Source organism: Molossus molossus, unplaced genomic scaffold, assembly GCF_014108415.1.
Source record: "Molossus molossus isolate mMolMol1 unplaced genomic scaffold, mMolMol1.p scaffold_m16_p_3, whole genome shotgun sequence".
NCBI classification, from domain to species: Eukaryota; Metazoa; Chordata; class Mammalia; order Chiroptera; family Molossidae; genus Molossus; species Molossus molossus.
In genome coordinates, this window is record NW_023425366.1 from 48,074,283 (window position 1) to 48,097,397 (window position 23,115).

A 23,115-nucleotide genomic window follows, 5' to 3' on the forward strand; every position below is an offset into this window, starting at 1 on the left:
GATGTCTAGAGGTTTTTGTCTGTGTATAATGAGTTTTGATGTCCCAGTAGCTTCATTCAGTTTATTCAACTATTGAGCTCTGTGTGAAAGTTTCAGTATAGTCCCTGTGAGAGGAGTCAGCACACCCTGTGCTTCCCGGAGTTTGGTAATAGGTGGGAAATGTAGATATGTTCAGGTATAAGACATGGCTAAATGGTAGGTATAACGTGTGACTACAGAAGGCCATAGATGTAGAGAGAAGGTAGATAGACCCTCCAGTGTCTTGACCAAGACTTGAGAGAAACCTGTGTGCTAATTGCATCCCATCCATGTAACTAACTCATGGTATCAGTATATCTACCCTGTGTAAAATAGTGCCTGACATGGTAAGTGCTCCCTCAATGTCAACTATTTTCATTCTTATGCTGCCAGCCTGCCCCAGCCCATCTGCCCCAGTGAGCAGAGGGTCACCTCCCTCTTCTTGTGCCAGGACTGGGAGCCTAAGCAGTAACTGCAGGTCAGAGTGGGTGGGTCAGCCTGAAAAGCTCATAGGCTCAAGCAGGTCTGGGAGACTAAGGTGGCAAAGGTCTTGAGTCCAAAAGTTCAGGTCATTTGAGCCAGCAATACCAGTAAGCCAAATAGACTAGAAAGCCTCGTCTTCCAGCAGATGCCATATGCCTTTTATCTTCTCTGCTTCCTACTGGATATGGATAGCTCTGGGGTCCCACGTATGACTGCTTCTCAGAGAGGGAGAGTGGCCCGCAGATGCACTCAGGCCATGATTGGACAGAAAAAGAATCGCTAGCATTCCAAGTGACTCGTAGCACCATAGGAGAGAAATACAGGAGAGTGTGGTGAGGGGCATTGATGTGGACGGACTATTAGAGCTGATGTGAGATTTTGGGCATCAGTAAGGATTAGTGGTGAGACATTGGTGGGAGTGAGATTGATGGGATTTTAATATAATTTAGGTAAGATACCATGCTAGGTACTTTATATTTGTTGGCTCACTTTATACAACCCTGTCAGAACAATGGGTCTCCATGTTATAGATGTGAAAATGAAGATTAAAAGGGTAAGTAAATCACTCAAGTTTTGCAGTTAATTAAATAGCACAGTTGGGTTTTAACACCAACAGATCTGTTTGACTGCAAAGCCCAGAGTTTGCCACCACTGCAGACCTACAGAGATGAGTGCTGTGTCTCTTCTCCAGGCCTGGGACTAGCTGCTCCTCCTGAGTAATGGGAAGACCATAGGACCGGGTGTCAGAAATCGAATCTGTTATAGTGCACACATTCCATGCCCTTGAATTTAGATTTTTTGTCTAGTTCAACCCTTAGCTGTCTCTCACAGTGCTTTGAGAATGTAGTAATGATTTTTTTTTTTTTTTTTAAGAAATGAGAAAGTGCTCTGGTGGAAGTAAAACATGAGCCTGCTGAGAGTGAATCTGTCCACTCTCAGTGGGAGGGGAAATCCAGAGCATGGTGGGCAGTGCGCTCACCATGGAACGGCAGCTGGGAAGGAAAGGAAAGGAAAGGAAGCTGATAAATGTGGTGGTTGGGCATGATTCAGGCAAGGACCGTACGGGGAACCTGGAGCTGATCTTGAACAGGAATCCTCCTTTCCATGAATTGGGTCACAGGATTATCTGTTGTCAGGAAATTTAAAGATAGTTTTATTGTTTAAAAATTCTCACTTAGGAAATTCTTCCAAACGTCCAATCTGAATTTCTCGTATTTCAGTATAGCCTATTTCATCTTCCTCAGGTATGATGAAAAAGAGATGGTTCCATTCTGAGGTTTCATAATCTTTCAGATTCTGGGTCTCTGTTGTTAGAACAGGTTTTTAATAAAATGATGTAGTGGGCCCTCGCTTCTCCAAGGCCGAGTCATCTACTTGGAATCCTTACGGGCAATTTGTTAATTTTTAGGAAATGGAAACCTGACAGGTAGGCTGAATGGAGAGTCTGTTCAGTCTGTATTAGCAGGAATAAATTATGTTTTTTCCTGATCTACTTAAAAAATAATGCATTATACTAAAATCTTTTTCTGCTGCCAGTCGGAATTTGCATTTACCCAGTTATTCCCCCCTCAATTTTCATTGAAATTGCTTCTGCTGCCAATATACCTAGAGGGTGTAGTTTTCCATTTTCCCAGCTAATATGTGTTATATATTGCTCTAATTTAGCAGATGATCCCATGGAAGCACATGCATGTTGACTCTGTCCTTGTAGTCTAAATTTAAACCCATCAATCTCAGAAGAATTATGGCCCCTCTTTAGCCATGCTGTTCAATATCAAAGGATTAATTTCTACTTTCAAATATGTCTGAAAGTATCAGAGACCAATGCAGGGTAACTTTCTACTGATTCTATTTTATTTCTAACCATTTCTGTAGAAATCTGGCATGTCTCCAAATGGAGATTCATTCTGGAATTGAATTACCTTGCAAGGGAATTGACAAGTGGTTAATTTTACTGCTTTTATCATTTATTTATTGACACAGGTGAATGTTTTAAAGCCCTTTTCTACTACTCACTAAAGTCTCTTAGGCTACACAGGTAGGAAAGAAGACAGGACTCATTTCTCATAAATCCCTCTGTGGCAGCATCTGTGTATATAAGTTAAGAATTGCTTGTGGGTAGGAGCAATGTAGACTCCAGAGTCTGTACAAATTAAGAGGCTTTCTCTTTCTCCGGAGGTGGTCAGTCTAGGTCCGGTGTGATATTCTATGATATCCTCAGGGATCCAGCCTTTTTGTTGTTCCATACCACCCTCCCAAGCACATGACTTCCATCCATTGTATTGCTATTCCATCAAGAAGTAGAGAGAACGGAAAGGACAAAGAAGTTAGCATCTTTTAAGGATGCTTTCCCAATTGTTTCAACCAACAACTAGTATTTACATGTTGGCCCAAACTTAATCCCACAACTTCACATAGTTGCAAAGAAACCTGAGAAATAGAGCCTTTGATTTCGTACATGATAACATCCATTAAAATTAGAGAGTTCCCCCCGGCCGGGATAGCTCAGTGGTTGAGCGTCAACCCCTGCACCAAGAGTTTGCTGGTTCAATTCCTGGTCAAGGCACATGCCCAGGTTGTGGGCCTGATCCCAGTGGGGGGCGTGCAGGAGGCAGCCAATCGATGTTCTCTCTCATTGATGTTTTTCTCTCTCTCTCTCCCTCTCCCTTCCTCTCTCTCTAAAGTCAATAAATAACATTTTTTTTCCCTTAAAGTAGAGAGTTCTGTTATCAAAAACAGAAGGATGAATGCATATTGTTTAGAAAACTAGTAGTCTCTACCACACTATGATACTCTACTTCAAATAGAGCAAACTTGAAAAGAAAAAACAAATGCAACTTTCTGGCATGTTTAGGGCTTCTTTTGTGGTCAAAGATATCCTATGAGTTGTCAGCATTTCCTGAAGCCTCAGAAAATCAGAGCGAAGGAAGTATGTGTTCTTTTAATAGTTTTTCTTACCAAAATTCCCCCTGCTCCTTGCTAATTCAATTTTCCTAGCCTTTTGTTTGACATCTGTAAGATTAAAGCAATGTGCTGTGCCCTGATTTAGCTTTTCTTAATTGCACCCTGAGACTTCAGTTTGAGACAAGCTTCTAGCTTTAAATTTTCTCTTTGCCTTTCATCAGTAACTGCCTCATCTATATTTTCCTTCATCAGTATATTCATTAGGTATTGAACCTTGCCCTTGAAATCCCTACTGAATCAGAGATAGTTGCTGGAGGCAAGGAGAGAAATTGGGAAAACTTACGAAGAAAAGTTGAAATCTTCCAGGAGCACATCATTAGTAGTTTCTAGCATGGAGGTCCAGGAGGCTTATCCTTGAAAATTGCTGTGCTCCCCTTCTCGTTCATTATTGTTGAGGGCCTGCTAGGTGCAGGCACTGGAGATGTTACATTTAACAAAAGGAGACTTGTCCTTGACCTCAACAGGACAGTCCCCTGCCAACCAAATTCGGTTTTTATTAACAATGGTGTTAAGAACTATTAAGAGTGGAGATTTTACCCCACTTCCAAAATAAGGAGTTAGTCTGCTACAATTTTGTGGATGCTGGTAGCGTGTATAAGACATCAGGAGGTGAAGGACAGTATATTACTCACAGCGATAGCAGTAGCCAGAGTATTCGCATTTTGCGTCAGGTTCCTGAGCCTCAATTCCCATAAGATGGCATGAAAAGGTCTCTATGCCTTTTGCATACACAGTGGCTTACATTTTAAGAGAGGAACCCTGCATTTGGGGACCCAAATCTCTTAAAATGGGCAGTAAGCATCCCTGTTCTTTGTTCTGGATAAGACACTGTGTCTTTCTTCCCAATTGTGTGTTGGTTATACAAACACCCTTGAGAAGACGGTTTGGAATAAAGGCTGTCAGTACTTCTGCTCAAATGTGAGAGACCCATGGAGGGTTGTGTCCCAACAAAGAGTGTGCTCGTGATTTTCCTGTGCTTTAGAACACTGAACTTAGATCAGAGCCTTGGGATTTAGTCTTCTTGGGATCATTTCATTCTGTTCTAATCAATTGCTCAAGAAACATAAAATGTTAGAAATGGACTATTGAGAGAACTTCACTGGTTTGGTATTTAAAAGTAATATCTTTTCCAAAAAAACTACCTTTCCTAAGAATCAAGAGCCTTAAAAATGTTTATACCTTTTGCCTTTGTCATTTCATTTCTGGGAATTAAGGCTAAGAAACTAAATTTATTTATTATTATTATTTTATTTTTATCCTCACCTGAGGACATTTTTGCACTTATCTTCAGATAGAGTGGGAGGGAGAGAGAGAGGAAGAGAGAGAGGAAGAGAGAGAGAGAAACAGTGATGTGAGAGAGACACATTGAGTGGTTGCCACCCACATGACCCCAACCAGGGCCGGGGACAAACTGCCCTTAGCGGAACCGAACCCAGGACTCACTGGTCTGCAGGCCGACACTCTAATCGCTGAGCCAAACTGGCCAGGGCTAAATTTATTTTTTAAAATGCATGCACATTTATTAATGTCATAAAGCATGACATTAATTTATTTGATGCACTGTTTTATTTACATAGTGGGTTGCTATGCATGCATACTCATTATAAAAGATGTTTTCTCTTTTTTTTTTTTTTTTTTTTAATCCTCACCCGAGGACACTTTTCCACTTTTTGTACAGATAGAGTGGGAGGGAGAGAGAGAGAGAGAAACATCGACGTGAAAGGGACACATCGAGTGGCTGCCACCCGCACAACCAACCAGGGCCGGGGACAAACTGCAACCGAGGTACATGCCCTTAGCGGGAACCGAACCTGGGTCTCTCCGGACCGCAGGCTGATGCTCTAACCGCTGAGCCAAACCGGCCAGGGCTGTTTTCTCTTTTTCTAAAATTTCTTGTTAATGCTATAAGAAAATGTTCTTTGTATAATAATTGACAAAGAGCAGAATCAAATTTTGGGGAAAATTAACATATTTGGAAAATAATACATGAAATTACAAACAATGGTTAACAGTTGGTAAATTCTGAGTTTTTCTCATTTAAACTCTTATGTATTTTTCCAGTTGTACTAATGCACATTGGTGATGGTCGAGGGGGGTGAGGGGGCAAGCATTCTTTTTCCTTGTGTTGTTTCTGTCTGGTGGAAGGTAGTAACATCATTTTGAAAGCCAGGGGCAGTCCCCAGTTTGGAAAGTTTCTTAGTGGCAACAGTGTAAATAGAAGTGCCTCACTAGGACTTTAACCAGTTTCCACTGTTACCTGCAACAACCTTTGTGCCTGGAATTTCTCAACCAAAATAATGCATAAATAAAAAAGGTAAGGGTATTATTTACCCTAGAGCCAACCTTATGAGATTGATTGTCAGAGCCTCTGAATCTCGAGGCAATAGGGAGGAAGAAACTGATGGTAATGTTAATTGAGTTACCTTCTTTGTGCTAGTATTTTAGTTAATGTTCTCAGTAACTCAAAATGTGAGATGTAAACTTGTTTCCCTCATGTTACAAATGAAGAAATAGAAAGAGAGAATAAGTACGGGCCAGAGTCACATAGCTAATAATCGCCAGTGCTGGAAATACAGCCCCAAATCCCTGTTCTCTCCATTTTTATCCTTAAGCAAGTCTTGCAGTTGTGGTATTTGGATTTGCCACTGGAAAACAACTTTTGGCTGGCAGACATGCATTTGAAGCATTTTTTTTTTTAACTTCTTGTGCAAGCAAATGAATTAGGAAATAGCATGGAAACAGGGTAGATGCCTATAAATGTAGGCTTCTCTAAGGTACATTTCTTAATATTGAATACTGGCTCAGTCTCATTTTTGCTTGTCTTCTTTTTATTCAGTTGATGATCCATATCCAGTCAAATATGTCAAAAACCCTGATAGAGATACTAAAGGATGCCACAGAGGGGAATGTATCAAAATTTGTGAAAAAACTTAAGTTCTCAGAAGAAGTGGTGAGTATGTGTTTGCTGCAGAAATCATTTAAAGGTGAAGGGCACTCTTTAAAAAGGCCACCTCCTTGCCCTGGCTGGTGTGGCTCAGTGGGGTGGATGTCATCCATGCATCAAAGGGTTGCTGGTCCAATTCCTGGTCAGGGCACATGCCTAGGTTTTGGGCTTGATCCCTGGTGGGAGCATGCAGCAGGCAACTGATCGATGTTTCTCTCTCTCTCTAAAAAAAAAAAAAAAAAATGCCACCTCCTCAGAGAGATGTCACATAGGGCAACTTCTTTATTGTTCCTGTTGTGAGATTTCTCTGTGTGTGAAGATTTTTTTCCTTCAAACAGAGTATATCCTTCAAAATGCTGGGAAACCTTTTTCCCTTTAGATCATTCTTTCTGCACACCTTTTTCCATGGGTCCTGGCCCTCTTTCTTTTTCCTTTCTCCCCACTCTTCACTGTTAGTTTATAACCTTGCTCCCTGTTTTATGAGGAAACAGGACTCAGCAGAGAAATGCTGCCGTCGACAGCCTTCTTGCTGCTCTCCCTGTCCGCTCCGCTCCCCTCCCGAGCCGTGCTCCCCCTGACCTGCTCCAGGGCATCAGTCCAGAAGTGTCTCGTCCTCTTCTGGGCATTGTCACTATCCCTTTCTCCGTGGATTACTCCCATCAGCAAACAGTAAGCTATAGTACCTCTCATCATCTTAAAAAGAAATCTCCCCTCTTTAAACAAATTAAAACACAATACCATGTGTCTAGGAAGACTCAGCGTCCAGATATTAAACCATATTAAAGCTTCTAGCATTAGAATTGTTGTTTTAGCTCCTAACTAAATCAACTAATGGAACCAAATAAATGCTTTGTGAGATTCTAAAACACAATTAAATAAAAATGAGGAGAAAGAAGCAATTTCTGAAAATTGAAAGCAAAATGAAACGAATCCATGTGTCACATTGATGGCTCAAGCACACAAAGAGGAATTACCACAAGTCATTTGAAATTCAGCAGTTTGTATGTTGCTTGTATAGAGCCTACGGGGAAAAAAGAACTGTAAAGAAAGTGTAACTTATCGGCAATGATCATATTGTTAGTGATGATACCACTATTGTTGTTCTGATAATGAAGGGGCCTGTGGGTTGGTCCTCCCTCCCTGCCCTTCGCCCTCCTTCCCTTGCCTTTTTCAGCCCTGGCCCCAGCCGGCCTCTGAGATGGTGGGGTGGCAGTAGAGGGAGGGCAGGGGGCTGCTGTTCCCGCCGCCTCCCTGCTGCCCCTCAGTCCTGTTCCTCTCACTTCCACCCAAGGCCTTCCTGCTGTTAAAGGGAACAGAAACTAACTGGATAAGATTAGAGTTAGAGCGTCTTTCTGTTTGAGTTCTTAATTCTGTGTAGGTGGTGACCCACCCAAATCCTTTGGAATATGTTAGCAAAGTAGGGCCACTGGAAATGTAGACAGGTTTCCGAGGGCACAGTCGTGTGCATGTGTGCAGTCTTGACACCTCCGAACCAGTCCGCCTGTAGATCCGGGCCACTGGGGTCTTGTCCAGCTGTATGACTGGCGCATCCACACAAACTGCACATAGAAAAATACTGATTGTTTTGATCTGCAAAGTTTTTCCCCAAAGCCTGTGAGATCGGTTTACTTAGAAAGCTCACCCTCTAGTTCAGTGCATCCCCTGGCTGTCGTGAGACTCTCAGAGAGCTGCTGGTTGTGAAGTGAACCGAGCCATATCACCCAGGTGGCTTTGGAGCTAGTTCTCCATGTCTGTGAGATGGCCTGTGGAGTCTCACTGTGAGCTCTGCACTTACAAATGCTCTCTTTAGTGTTTGCGCCACGGTTATTAACAACGTCGTAGGTGTGGAGCAAGGTGATGTTGTGCCACTAGAGGAATATTGAAGAGAATTGATGATTTTTTTTTTTTATTCCTCACCTGAGGATATTTTTCTGCTTATTATTAGATAGAGTGGGAGGGATGGAGAGAGACAGAGAGAAACATCGATATGCTAGAGCCACATCAACTGGTTGTCTTCTGCACGACCCAACCAGGGCCAGGGATGAACCGCAACCGAGATATGTGCCCTTGACTGGAATCAAGCCCATGACTCATTGGTCTGTGGGCTGATGCTCTAACCACTGAGCAGAACTGGCCAGGGTGATTGTTGATTTTCTGCAGTACCAGTACTGAAACCATTCAAACAGCTGTTTATTCACTGATTTATTTTTTTAAAACTAAATTAAAAAATGTAGTAAAATCTCTTTTCTGCTTAAATCGTAGTAATGGTCCTAATGTAATGTTTTTGTGGTAATGGAAGGGAGCTGAGGTTGTATGGGTATTAGAGCAGAGTCACCTCCAGCTTGCACATTTGCTGCGTTTGGAAGCCACGTGCTGCACATTAAGTCACTGCACCTTGAATGTGAGGACTGAACAAGCTGTTCTTTTTAAGAACATTAAGAAGTGCTTACATTTATCTGACTGTTCGGTGGGGAGCCCTTGTTTGAAAGGAAGGTGTGCAGGTAACAAATAGGATTATGTTATATTTAGAAGATGACCAAAGGATATGTTAGGGACCTTGATTGCAATTAAATGTCATCAAGAAATGTTAGGTTATATTGTTAATAAGAAGCAAACTAATTAAAATGTTGATTTTGTTCAGAAAGTAGCTTCACTTTCTAATTTAGAGCTCACCCGTTTTTGTAGAATTAAATAGTGTTTATATCCTTCTGACATTTATACCTCTGGTCTGAACCTATCCTCCATGCTTCATTCTTACATATCTAACAGCCTCTTGACATTTCTGCTACATGTTCCTGCATCTCGGTCACGTCCGAAACTGGACTCTTGATTTCCCCTCTCCAACCTGGCCCCCTGTGTTCCCCAGCTCAATAATGACGTCACCCAGCGCCGAGGTACAAAGCCCGAGCTGGGAAGATGTCTTTCATTCCTCCCTTTCCTTCACCCCTTCAACAGGAAATCCTTAGACGTTTAGGTCTGGAAGGTCTTACACACATCTCCTTCTCCATCTCGGTTTCTCTTCCCGTCTTAGCCATCGTCCTCTCCTTGGCCGTGGCGGGGCCTCCGATCAGTCTCCACATCTCGCGTCGGCCAGTTCGCCACACAGCTTCATAAACCGAAATCAGATCATGTCCTACTTTAGACCCTCTGATGGTTTTAGCATAAATTTCAGAAAACTTGCCATGTGTAACACCAAAGCCAACATTCCAGTGATAACTGCAGGAAGTGGGGAGAGGACATGAAGGACAAGCAAGCGAGCAGAGCCGCGTGGCCTCCGGGGCGCACAGGTCCGTCGTGCTTTTCTGCCTTTACCAAAGTTAACTCGGCCGCCAGGACCCCAGTACCAGGGACATAGCCTCCCCCGTGCCTGTGAGAACCTGCACATTCAGCCTGTCTCTCGGGTCTTCATTCTCACCTCAGACCTTCTCACTCTGAAAATCTCCAGAATGGAGAGTGTTCCTAACCTAACACAAAACGTGTTTGCTTCGTTGTTTAGAAACGATTCTCAGCCTCTGGGAAAACCCCCCACATTTACCCTGCACTGGGAAGCCCTGTGCATCCGGCTCTGCCGCCTGCTCTGCCTGTTAAATTCGAGGAGCTTGTTCCCTTGCTGAGAGAGCCCCTTTTCCTGGCGTCTCATTGCGTGGACGCTGCCACTTACATCCCCTTTATAAGATATTAGGTGTGGTTTTCAAGGTCTGATTCTGAATTCTGTGTAGCTTGTGAAATCCCTTATAGCTAGTCACACCTCTCTGTGCCCCAGCATCCTGGTTTTCATCACTGTAGGTATCCACTTACGTTTCTACACATTAATGTCTCTGCTTCTTGGAGGATAGAAAGAAAAAGGGAAAAACCTTGCAGAGATACAATGATTACCTTTTTTTGTGTTTTTCCAGCTGGCTAAGGTGAGGGAAAAGGTGAAGGATGTGCCCGCCCTTCTGGCCACATTTGACGAGCTCTATGGGAAACTGCATATAAATGGCCAGGTCACCGCTTATACTTTGGATGCTCTGCTCTGCCACACCCCCAAGGGCCTGAAATCCCACATGGTACACTTAAACAAGAGGACAGTCAGCCGTCGGACCTTCCAGCCACTCAGCCAGTCCCTATGGGCTGAGTAACTCAAGGTCCAAACCCCCCGTGGGGTAGGTCTGAGTTGGAGGGGCTTGCTGCTAGTGGGTTATTGGCATCCTAAGGAATCAGGCCCTGAACTCCAGTGGACACTGTACTAACACTTGGATTCCTCCTTAATTTTCGTGTTCATTGAATGCTGGCATGCTGACCTGAGAACTTGGTACAGTGTGCCACTCCGAAGGTCTATATGCAGTGAGCAGAAACCTGGCTTCCTCAGAAGGGAGGCTTGCCCTGGGAAACAGCTGAGGATCCCTGAAGGAACATGGTCAGTCTCCAGTCCAGCTGCCGGTACAGCGTGCCCAGTAGCAATAATGGAAGGAATTTCACTGTAAGTGGTCAACTCGTCTAACTTGCAGGGGATGGTTACTCACTGAAGTCGGATGTGCTGAACCCCTAAGCTGCCTGCTGGGAAGTAGCTCAGAATTTTCTCACTGCTTCTGCCATCATTTATCTGTGACCCCAAACAAGATACTTGAACCCTCATTTTTCTATCTGTAAAATGATAGTGCCAGTATAACTCTGTGTGTGGATTTGAAATGTTCATTCAAGGCTCAGTAGGGTCAAATTTTCTCAAAAATTCAGAAAAATAAACAAGATTCCCCAAACTTCTTGGGATTATGTTGTTTTGTATTCTCAGCAGCACAAACAGAACTAGAATTTAGCTCTCAGAACTGGTAAGTAAGCCAAAATTCAAATGCTTACTGCTTTGGTCATGAGCAAGCCACGTGCTTCTCAAAATAAGTACCAGTGAGATCATATGATACTTGTTTTTCTGCCAAACAGAGAAAGACAAGTATCATATGATCTCACTTATTTGTGGAATATAATGAACATAACAGTCTGAGGAATGGGGTAGTCCCAGAGACGTGGAAGTGGGGTACAGACTGACAATCCCCAGAAGAGGTGGTGGGGAAGAGATAAACCACAGAACTTATATGCATGTATCTATGAACAATGGACATGGACAACAAAGCTGGGGACAGGGCGGGGAGGGAGGGGGAAGGGGGAATCAGTGGGGGGAAAAGGAGAACCATCTGCAACAAATTAATTAATAAAAAAATAATAATAAGTGCCAATGAAAACCACATCATAATGCCTGCATTGCTTAGTCCTCTGCGTGTGTCTTAAATATTTACTCCTCTCGTTCAGTGGTTCTCAACCTTCCTAACGCCACGACCCTTTAATACAGTTCCTCATATTGTGGTGACCCCCAACCACAAAATTATTTTCGTTGCTACTTCATAACTGTAATTTTGCTACTGTTATGTCTTAGGTGACCCTGTGAAAGGGTCATTCGACCCCTAAAGGGGTCACGACCCACAGGTTGAGAACTGCTGCTCTAGTTCATCTTGTTAAGGGTTTTCTCTTTTCCCTCCTTGGATACTTTTTTGGTAAAAATAAATGCATCATGACAGCCGGTCAGCACTTCCTCACATTGACCCATTACCTATGGTTGGAAACGCAGCACCTGGCAGGTTGTGCCTTTTTCCCAAAGACCCAGGTGACGATCGAGCCCCAGCCGCCGCCCTTGAGTGTTGCACACTCTTCAGTGCTGACTTGAACCTTATATTCTTGAGGCAAGAACTATACACAGAATCAGACATTTTAGAGGAGGAGGAATCTTCTGAGTCTCCTAATTTAATTCCCTCGTCTTGCAGGTTGAGGAAATGTCCAAATTGGGATAGTTTGAGGTGGAGCTGAAATTCAGTCTAGACTCCTAGTCTTGTACCCTTCCCATTATACCACATGTCTCTTCAGAGAAGAGGGATAATCTCTTCAGAGACTGAATGTTAGGGGCTCCCACAGCTTCCAGTGTGGCATAGGCTCACCTCAGGTTCCTCACCCATTAGACGGGGGATGGTGACAGTACCCAGCTCCCAGGCTCAGTGTGAGGATGGGATGAGACAGATAAAGCTGGGACAGCGCCGGGTACAAAGTAAGTGCTATGCAAACAGTAACAGTTGCTGTTACTGTTGGTAGCATTCTGAATGTTTGCACCTAGTTGAAGAATTACATAAACAAATGAGTTCTTCCTCCTGCTTAGAAATATCAAAATAATGTATTTGCTTATGCTCAGTGAAACATTAGTAGCCCCCTTTAAAGAAAATTCTCCGCCTTCATAGACTCCTAATTGCATCTTGTGTGTCTTGTGTTTTGCAAAAAGCAACAACAACAAAAAAACCCATTTGGATTTCTCTACCATCAAAGTCTTAGGGAAAACAGGGCATGCTTCCTGTCCCGCCACTTATCATTTGTCGTCTCCAACATGGGCAAAGAGCATTCAAATGGCTATTATGCCCTGGGTGGATGTGGCCCTGGTCGTTAGAGCTAACAACAATTCATTAGCAGAAAACAACAAAAAACAGCAACAGTAACTGTTGTGAGTGATAAGTAGCAGCTGTGACCTACCTGGGCCCTGCTGGTCTGAGCAGCGGGTGACTAGTGCTTTGCCCACAGTAAGAGCTGGGCTTTGTGACCTGTCGCCCGAGGTCTTCCTGGGGGGCAGCTTAGTACAGAGGTAACTAATGTGCATAATGTTCACCCCAAAATAATAGACAATTCTGAAGGTTAAACATCAAAGAAAAGGTATGTTCAGTATATAGTGAACATTTTATTCTTTCATTTCTTTGAAAAGTGGTGTTTCTTTAATCTTCAGCAATTTGCCTGAAGCATGAATTTATTCTGTTAATGAGAATACTTCACTGGACAGGGCATCTTATTCCCCAACTCTGTATGTGCCCCTGTGGATTGTTTTCACTTATTATAAATGTCTGTTGCTCCAGAATCCAAAGAATCCAAAACTTGTCCTGGTGAGTGCACACAGTATGAGAAAGAAACAAAAAGATCTCTTTAATTAGGTGATATCAGGACAGTGTTCAGGTTATCTGCTGCTGTGTCAGAAACACTCCAGAAATTAGTGGCTTAAAACAACACCAGTCAGTTTATTATTTCTCATTCTCCTTAGAAATGGCTGGGCTCAGCCAGGCTGTTCTTACCGAGGGTCTCGTGGTTATAGTCAGATGATGGCTGGGACTGGAGCCACCTCAGAGGCTTCCCCACTTAATGTTTCTGGCAAGTGATGGTAAGACCTCATCCAAGGCTGGGGCCCCATCATTTACATGTACATACGCACATCCATGTAAACTAAGTCCCCATCATCAAAAGGTACATACACACATCCATGTAAGCTAAGGCAACATACAGCAAAATAGCACAGAGCTTGACAAAACCCAAGATTCAAATTTATAACATTTCTGTCTACAGATTTGGGAAAAGGAAATAGTACATAAAATATCCATTTAGCCCAGCCAGTGTGGCTCAGTGCATTGAGCGTCATCCCATGGACGGGAGGTCCCAGTTCAATTCCCGGTTGGGGCACGTGCCAGGGTTGCGAGCTCAATCCCCAGTCGGGGGTGTACAGGAGGCAGCTGATCAATGTTTCTCTTTCACATCAATGTTTCTGTCTCTCCCTCTCTCTCTAAAAAGTCAATAAAAATATATCCAGCCCTGGCCAGTTTGGCTCAGCGGTTAGAGCATCAGCCTGCGGTCCAGAGAGACCCGGGTTCGGTTCCCGCTAAGGGCACGTACCTCAGTTGCAGTTTGTCCCCAGCCTTGGTTGGGTCCTGCAGGAGGCGGCCACTCGATGTGTCCCTTTCATGTCGATGTTTTTTTTTTCTCTCTCTCTCCCTCCCACTCTATCTGAACAAGAACAACAACAAAAAATGGAAAAATGTCCTCAGGTGAGGATAAAAAAACAAAAACAAAAACAAAAATATATCCATTTAAAAAGTCACAATGACAGAAGCTACAATCAGTCAAATTTGATGTGCATTATGCATAAAAAGTACTTGGTGAAACAAATTATTGTGAATTTAATTAAATAGAAATAGTTTATAAAGGTAAAGGAAATGATTTGAATGGATTGCATAGAAAATGGATAAAGGAGTTGTGTTGGCATTAATGGCATTACTTCAACAAATATCTAATGAACAAGAATTAATTGATATTGGTGTAATTCTGATAGAAATATTTTTTATTTGCTAACATGGAGTCAAAACAAGGGGCTTGAAAATTCTCAGTTTTTTTTTTTTAATTTTTATTTATTTTTTTGTTACAGATATTTTACCTTTTTTACCCCATTGGCACTCCCCTCCCCACCCCACCCCCGCCCCGTCCCCGGCTTAGTTGTCCATGTCCATTGGTCATGCATACATGCATGTAAGTTCTGTGGTTTATCTCTTCCCACCCCCCCAACCCCCTCTTCTGAGGGATGTCAGTCTGTGCCCTACTTCCATGTTTCTGGGTCTACTGTATTCCTCAGACTGTTATGTTCATTATATTCTGTATATAAGTGAGATCATGTGGTATTTGTCTTTTTCTGCTTGGCTTATTTCACTTAGGATAATACTTTCCAGGTCCCTCCATGTCGTCTCAAAGGATAAGAGATCTTTCTTTCTTACTGCTGCATAGTACTCCATTGTGTATATGTACCACCGCTTTTTTATCCATTCGTCTACTGGTGGACACTTGGGCTGTTTCCAGATCTTAGCTATTGTAAATAGTGCTGCTATGAACATGGGGGTACATATATTCTTCCTGATTGGTGTTTCAGGCTTCTTAGGGTATATTCCTAGAAGTGGGATCACTGGGTCAAATGGAAGTTCAATTTTTAATTTTTTGAGGTAACACCATATTGTCTTCCACAGCGTTTGCACCAGTCTGCATTCCCACCAGCAGTGTATTAGAGTCCCCTTTTCTCCACACCCTCGCCAGTACTTGTTGTTTGATGATTTGTTGATGGCGGCCATTCTGACAGGTGTGAGGTGATACCTCATTGTTGTTTTAATTTGCATCTCTCTGATGATTAGTGATGTTGAGCATTTCTTCATATGTCTCTTGGCCATTTGTATGTCCTGTTTGGAGAGGTGTCTATTCAGAAAATGCTCAGTTCTTACGGAGCTTGTATTCTGCAAGAGGAGCAGAGATAAACAGGTAACTGAACCAATGACCACTTGATCACAGTTGGGATAAATGATAAGTCCCAAGCAATACTCATATCACCCTGTGGCAAAGACAAGTGGCATGTGTGTGTGCGCGCGTGTGCGCGCGCACACACACACAAGTGAAGGACCTTTTCTCATCTTTCATAGCACTAATTGTGTATGTCACTGATTTTGACACATAAAGTACATTACCTAGTGTTGTTACAGAATTTCTCCAAGTATGTCCAGTGTCTCCTGAAGGCCTAAGTAGTCTACACTTGTTTTATATGACCCCAAGGTGCCAATGCATATAATGGGACCTTAATATTTATTGTAAGAGTGAATGAATTAATGGCTGATTTTAGTTAATACATGTAGTCTGCCATGATAGGCAGACTATACAAGTCTTTCATTCTTCCTATCCCAGTTTTACATGCGACAGAGTCCAGACCCAGAGAAGTGGAATGCCCGAGAAGGGGCGTAGTTACTAGTGCACTAACATCCTGGCCCAGAATCCCTCGCTTCCAGGTCTAATACAGGTGTTTCCCTTCCTGTCTCCTAGCACTCAGCTAATCTGAGTCAGAAGTGATTTGGGGAGGAGCAGCATAGGGCTTTCCAGGTGAAACTTCCAAGCTGTTAATGGAAGATCAAACCACCGCTGCATTACACACCCGCCCTCTTGCCAGCTTTGCTCAGTGACCCTTCTTCTGAGAGCTCTGACCTCCAAGGCCTCGGAGGTGCATTGCCACGGCGATGAAAGGCGGTTGGGGAAAGAAGTCCCAGAGGGAAATAAAGAACCCCAAGCTTGGCTGCTAATCACTGCCGTGGGGCTGAAACACTCCCACGCTGGCTGCTTCTGGAGAGGACGCCTCATTGCATCAGGCTCGGAGAGGAAAATGCATCGAGGCCCCTGAGTCCACCTGGAAGGCTTCAGGGCAGCTTGGTCTGTCAGCTGCAAGCCTGCTGGGAAATGCACTGCAGGATTGGTGAAGCGTACATCCCTCATCTTCCCCATTCATTTCCTCAAAGGGGCCTTGAAGCTTACAGTATACATGTATACACACATACATACGTAGGCTCATGTTACACACACACACACACACACAAATTGTGTGCATGTTTGTTTTCAATAATTCCCGGCAGGCTTCCTGCTTTGCTGTCACTAGTATACAGCTGAAGAACTTAGAGTACTCAGCAGAGGGCGCCCAGAGTCACTGTTTTTAAAAGGTGCTAGTTTTTAAAAGCGTCCTCCATTTCTGGAATTCAGGGACAACAGAGGTCCACAGGAAAGGTAGCTGTAGATGGACTTTAGGGGAGATATGAATATTTCCTTCACTCAGTAAAGAACTATCCAGTTGTGAAAGGACGTTTTTGGAAGAGAAACCCGTGCGGACGGTCCTCTGCAGACAGTGTACCCGTGCAAGCGCAAGGTGCGCACCTGCGTGCTCCACCAGAGAACATCCAATGCAGATCCTTGTGAAAGGAAAAAGAATGGCCCGTGGTCTCGTGTGGGGCAGAGTTTCCTCCTAAAGTAAGAAGAAAATCCCACAACGAACTGTTTGCCTTTATTATCTAAAACCACATTGGTGTGAGAGAAGTCAAAAAGGAATGGGCTTTGCATTATTTCTGTTGTTTTTCCATCCTACTCAAATCTATCAAACGATAGCAGCCTTTCTGTTCCTTCCATCATCAGGAAGGCGCTTAGTCTTGGAACTTTCTCTACTTAAGTGAAGGGGAGTTCAGTGTCCTGGTGTGTTTATCCATGCCCATTTCTAGGAATAGGTCAATGATCAAGTTTTCATTATCATAAAATTTTAATATCCATTGACTACTAATTTTTTTATCCTCACCTGAGGACATTTTTGCATTTATCTTCAGATAGAGCAGGAGGGAGAGAGGGAGGGAGAGAGAGAGAGAGAAACATCGACATGAAAGAGACACATCGAGTGGCTGCCACCCACACAACCCCAACCGGGGCTGGGGACAAACCACAACCAAGGTACGTGTTCTTAGCAGAACTGAACCCAGGACTCTCTGGTCCGCAGGCCGACACTATAACTGCTGAGCCAAACTGGCCAGGGTCAGACTACTAATTATTATAAAGGGATTTGAGTTTGGGATTCTGTTGAGAGACATCTCTGGCAGAGACACACACCCTGGAGGAGGACAGTTGCTGATGCCCTTGGGAATCACCAAAATGCCCGTAGGAGATTCTGTATGACTGGACGTCCTCCAACAACTGACGAGAGTAAAAGATGCAAACTCTCAGTTACTCTAAATGTGTCCCAGTGAGTTGGTGTGCTTTGGGCACAGCAAGTCAGAGATAAAGATACACACACACACACACAAAGGTCTGGGGAAAATTCCTATAGTAAATGCTATTCCCCTCATATTTTCTTCTATTTATCTTGCTTACATGAAAAAAATCCCACCTGGCCAGTGTGGCTCAGAGGTTGAGCGTCGACCCATGCACCAAGAGGTCACCAGTTTGATTCCCGGTCAGGACACATGCCCAGGTTGTGGGCCTGATCCCCAGTGGGGGGCATGCAGGAGGCGGCCAATCAATGTTCTCTCTCATTGAAGTTTTTATCTCTCTCTCCCTCTCAATTTCTCTCTCTTTAAAATCAATAAAGGAAAAAAAAATTTTAAAAAGAAAAAAAGAAAATCCCCAAACACCTGGCTGGTGCCCATTTGGTCAAATTCCTCTAGCAGTCTGGAGTTGAGTGGCTAGAACTAAGTCTCTGTTTCCCCACTGTGTTAGCAGCTTTCATCCCATTAAGCTGTTAGGGGTGGAGGGGGAGTCATATGAAGGCTGTGCTCTACCACACTGCATAGAGGGAGGTGATCTCACTATGACATGATGTCTATATTGAAGAAAAAGAGTCGGTGGCATGAAGCTCACTCACCAGGATCTGTCTGGATAAAGTGGGGAGTGAACAGTTCATCAGAGAACCAATCGGACTGATAGGCAGCTCTGGATTCCTACACCCCTGCCTTCCACAGCCTTTGTTACTCCCCTAGAGTCAATGTATGGAACTCAGTGGACCATGGGTCTGGCCCAAAAGTGTAATAATGATTTTTCTTTTAAATTTTTTCTTTATTGATTTTAGAGAGAAAAAGGGAGAGGGAGAGAGAGAGAGAAACATCGATGAGAGAGGACATCAACTGGCTGCCTCCTTCATGCCGCCTACTGGGGATCGGCCCACAACCTGGGCATGTGCCCTGATGGGGACAGGGATTGAACCGGTGACCTCTTGGTGCATGGGTCAATGCTCAACCACTCCGGCCAGGCTCTAATAAATCTTTTTATTCATATGGACTACTTGGGTCTTTTTTTTTTTTTAATCTCTTTTTCTCCTTGCAATTTTATTTTGCCAGTGTAGACATGACATAAATTATTGATTATTTCACTCTGTTGAAATCCTCTCACGTGTAAGACTGCTAGCTAGGAGATACAGAGGGAGGCCTAGACAACCAGCACACCGCTGCTGTTCACGAGCAGGTCTCCTGACTCGCTTTCGAAGATTCTCAAAGAGGTGTTATGAGTCCCCAGGTCTTTGAGTTAAATTTTGGCACACTTGCAGGGCTAGAGTAGGTTGGGTGTAATCGCCTACTGTTTACACTTCAATAAATTAATGTTTTATTTTTTTTCCCTCCTCGGTGAGTTCTACTTCCTCTTTCTTCTTTCTCTGTTCTTCTATTTTGTGTCTTCCCCATCATTTTGTTAATGCTTCTCCCTTTGAAAAAAATTCTTTTAGGTCCCCTTTTTGGGCTCTTTGGTGACGAAGTTTGGCTTCCTATGTTCTCACTCTTTCACTCACTGACTAAGAGTGGAGGCTGCTTTACTGGAACTTAGGAGAAGCGACCTGTGCCTGTAGTCCTGTTTTCCCCTAGCGTAACATCTTATTTCCAAGGAGGAGATCTGAGTAAGCCAAGTGGAGAAAAGCAAGCAGCAAGCCTAAAAACCCATCTTCTTCACCACCTGCCCTTGGGCTGTCTTCTGTAGAAGGTAACAGGCCGTTTGGAGTTGCCCATTTGCTCCCCAAATATATCTCCAGGCCCAATCTCATGACATGAGCTGTCTCTCCAAGGAGGCAGGGTGAGATTAATAAACTAAAACTATGTTTTACTGCAACCCAACGTACATTTCTACTTTCCCAGTTTGTTCAGCAGAGAATATTGAGCAAGTACCCATTTTACCTAGAAAGTGGAGAGGGCAGCTGGAAAATCACACATGTATTTGCCAGTTCAATATATCCAGACCTGACATTCAGATACTTCCTAACAGCTGTGAACTTCAGATCTAGGTTTAAAGCCCAACTATGTGATTACATCTCTCATCCTCCAGGAGAGCTTGGAAGATGCTGATTACCACAAAATGAATATTATTATCCCATCACTTTCATCTTTATTGTTATAAGCTGAGGCAACTAAATTTTGTTTGTCTGTAGCAACTAGGAGAGGAATAATTATTTTTAAGTTGATCTCATTTATTCATCCTTAGAAACTGATAAATGAATGAGTAGAAGATGCTCAATCAAACCTTGGGGTAAAAAGTCAAAGATTAGGGAAAATTGTACACCTAGTTAAGACAACAATGGGAAAAGAATGAACCACGGTGCTCATCATGACTCAGCTGACAACACTTTTAGGTAAAATCCACTCTGTTTGGAAAGCACTGTTTCACCCCTGGTGACAAAACTCTAACAGTGCACCAGAAAGTAAAAGATACTGGTCCCTGGCAAGTTTGTCCAGAGCAGCGATTGTCAACCTTTTTCATCTCATGGCTCACATCAACTAGTTACTAAAATTCTATGGCACACCAAAAACATATGTGTTTTGTTGATCTGATAATAGGTATAATTTTGATTCATTCACACCAGGCAGCTACTGTTGGGTTGGCTGTTGTCATTTTTTTTATTTGACAATCTAAGAGAAAAGAGGACAGCGCCCCCGACGAAATAGTCAGGTATTGCATGTTGGGAAAATTCGCGAGGCACACAGGTTGAAAATCACTGGTGTAGAGTTATTTTGGAAGACCCTGGAGTCACCTATCATTGGTGTTTAAAGATGACGATGCAAATGCCTTTCATTTCTTCACCTTGTCTATTAGATTTCCTGTCTATAATAATAAGAAAAAAGCAAGGAAGGCCAACTAACAAATAATGAGTCCATGACTGGATTTGTTCCATTCAGATCCAAGAGAACCACATCAAGTCGCTGAAGAAAGGTACCTGCTGAGGACGACAGCGGCCAGCGGAGACGCTCACGCCTTTGTCCCGCATTGCCCTCAGTTACTAGGCTGTTGTGGCTCAGATTTTGAGAAACTTGACCTGCATGCAAATGTGTGACAGGGCTTTCCTGGCACCTATATTCAACAAAGACTAGGAAATGAAAGCCATCATTGTCACCACAAGGTTCCTTTTACAGTTTCCATAACTTAGAGAGGTACCTTTGCCATGCGCTCTCTGGCCTATTTTCTGCACTGCTCTGCATCACCTCAGGATGGAGAAGGGCTGGCCCCAGGGGGAAAGGTCTCAGCAATTGGCCGCGACTCCTTTCAGGGGAAGAGGAAGGAGCACCCCTGGGATTCGGCACCCTCTCAATTGCCCTGAACAACTGAGCTGGAGCCCTAGGAACCATGGCCTTAATGACAATAATTTGCATACCAAATATATCAAAGCCCTAGAAAGTCTCAAGAATACCATTTGATTTGCAGTTTCTTAAGTAACCTCAGCAGCACTGGAGACCCAGGACCACGATGTGGGTTGTACCCCAACCAGGGACTTTTGGAAGAGGCTAAAATCAAGACTGTTTCCTTCCAAAGGAAGCACCTTTTCCTGTCACCCAAACCCACTATGTGGACAAGTAGGGACTGTGAAGTCACCCTGACCTGTTCTGCTTGATGGTAAAAACTTGGAGCATGTCATTCTCTCAAAACCTCCGAGGGCTTCCTGTCTCACAGAAAATCAACTCCAAAGTCCACGGAGAAATGTAATCTGACCCCAGTGACCTTCATCCTCAGCTCGCACACGCTTCCCTCACTTGCACTATTCCTGCTGCACGGGACTGTCACCTTCCCTGAAGACCCCAGCACAGTCCTGCTTCAGGGCCTCTGCACTGTTCCTCTGGCCTGCCCCCCACTTCAGGCAGGTGTCTGATCAAATGTCACCTCCAGGAGGCCTTGCCTGACCGCCTGGTCTAAATGGCGCCTCCCCTCCTCTCTATCCCTTATCCTGCCTTTTTTGTTTGTACCAAAAAAGCACTTCCTACTTGAATTTTATATTTATGTGTTGTTTCTTTCTATAACAAGGGTCGGCAAACTACAGCCCAAGGGCCTAATCATGCTTGCGGCCTGTTTTGTACATGAAATTTTATTGGGTACATATTGTCTTTGGCTGCTTTCACACGGCAGCTGTAGAGTTGAGTAATCGCAGGAGAGGCTGCAGGGTCAACAAAGCCAACGGCATTTATTGTCTGGCCTTACAGAAACAAGGTAAGCCCTATGAGGACAGGCACTTGGCCTCTTTGCTCAGTCCTGCATCTCCAGCACTCAGACTTTTGCTGGGTTTTTAGGAGGGACTTGGTAAATATTTACTAAATGATTGAGCACATAGATGAATGAATACTCAAATGTATCTAAAAAAATGCTTTTCTTAATTCAACAATAATTCAGCACCAACCTGTGCCAGGCATTAGACTCTGTGCAGAGGACAGAGTCTAATGATGAGAGACTGATGAACAAAGACACTATGAAGAACAAAGACATTATAGGGAAGTGCCAGGTGTTATGGGGGCCGTAAGGAAGGATACCTGGCCAAGGCACCCAAAGGTGGTGGCCTCTACGGACGAGTTCTCCCAGTGGAGAGGCGCGCGAAGGGCTCTGCGGGCGGAGAGTGAACGCATCTTGGTTAGAGGCAGGTACCAGGTGGTCTGGTAGAGGCGAAGCTGTGCAAAGGGGGTTTGAAGCATTTCTTCATGGGTTCGAACCATCACTTTCCTCATCTCTTTTACTCTTCCTCCCTTTGTTGTCATTTAAGATTTGGAGGAAAATAATGATTTTTCACAAAAAGATTGCCCCTTTTCTGCTGACGTCTTTGGCCCAATTCAAAACACACCAATTGTGTTTTTTGAAGGGCTGCCACCTAATTAAGTAGAACTAACTAATTAAGTTAGTTCAAGTTTTTTCCGTCTCACACTGTTGACATTTGGGACCAGATAACTCTTTGTTGTGAGGCTGTCCAGTGCATTGCTGGATGTATAGTTGCATCCCTGGCCTCCACCTACTAGATTCCAGTATCGCTCCCCCAGTATGGCACCAAAAATGTCCCTAGACATCACCAGATGTCCCCGGATGGGCACTGTCACCCCCTTGATAACCACTGCTCTAGCCAGGGCCAGTAAAACACACCGGGCAGCTTGAAGATGATGCATGTTAACACCCTGCAAACGCTGGGTGCAGGTGACCTTCGGAAGCCTCGGTGCTTGGGCCCCTGGGAACAAAACTGTCTGCTTCTTTGCATCTCCTGATCACCCAACATGATGATGACAAGTAACCACAGGATTTAAGGATACGCCTTAGCTACTTCT

The 23,115-nt window shown here is 43.8% G+C and overlaps 1 protein-coding gene across 2 annotated transcripts in view; it reads left to right on the top strand.

Annotated features, from left to right (window-relative positions):
* The window catches only part of PTCD2 (pentatricopeptide repeat domain 2), a 35,962-nt gene extending 24,823 nt beyond the window's left edge, over positions 1-11,139 (top strand). For both annotated transcript variants that reach the window (XM_036279538.1, XM_036279539.1), the window contains exons 8-9: positions 6,302-6,415; positions 10,306-11,139. In XM_036279538.1, the coding sequence (XP_036135431.1) occupies positions 6,302-6,415; positions 10,306-10,530 (339 nt within the window). In that variant the 3' untranslated portion in view covers positions 10,531-11,139. The remainder of the gene's footprint in view (positions 1-6,301; positions 6,416-10,305) is intronic.
* Positions 11,140-23,115: the final 11,976 nt, after the last annotated feature.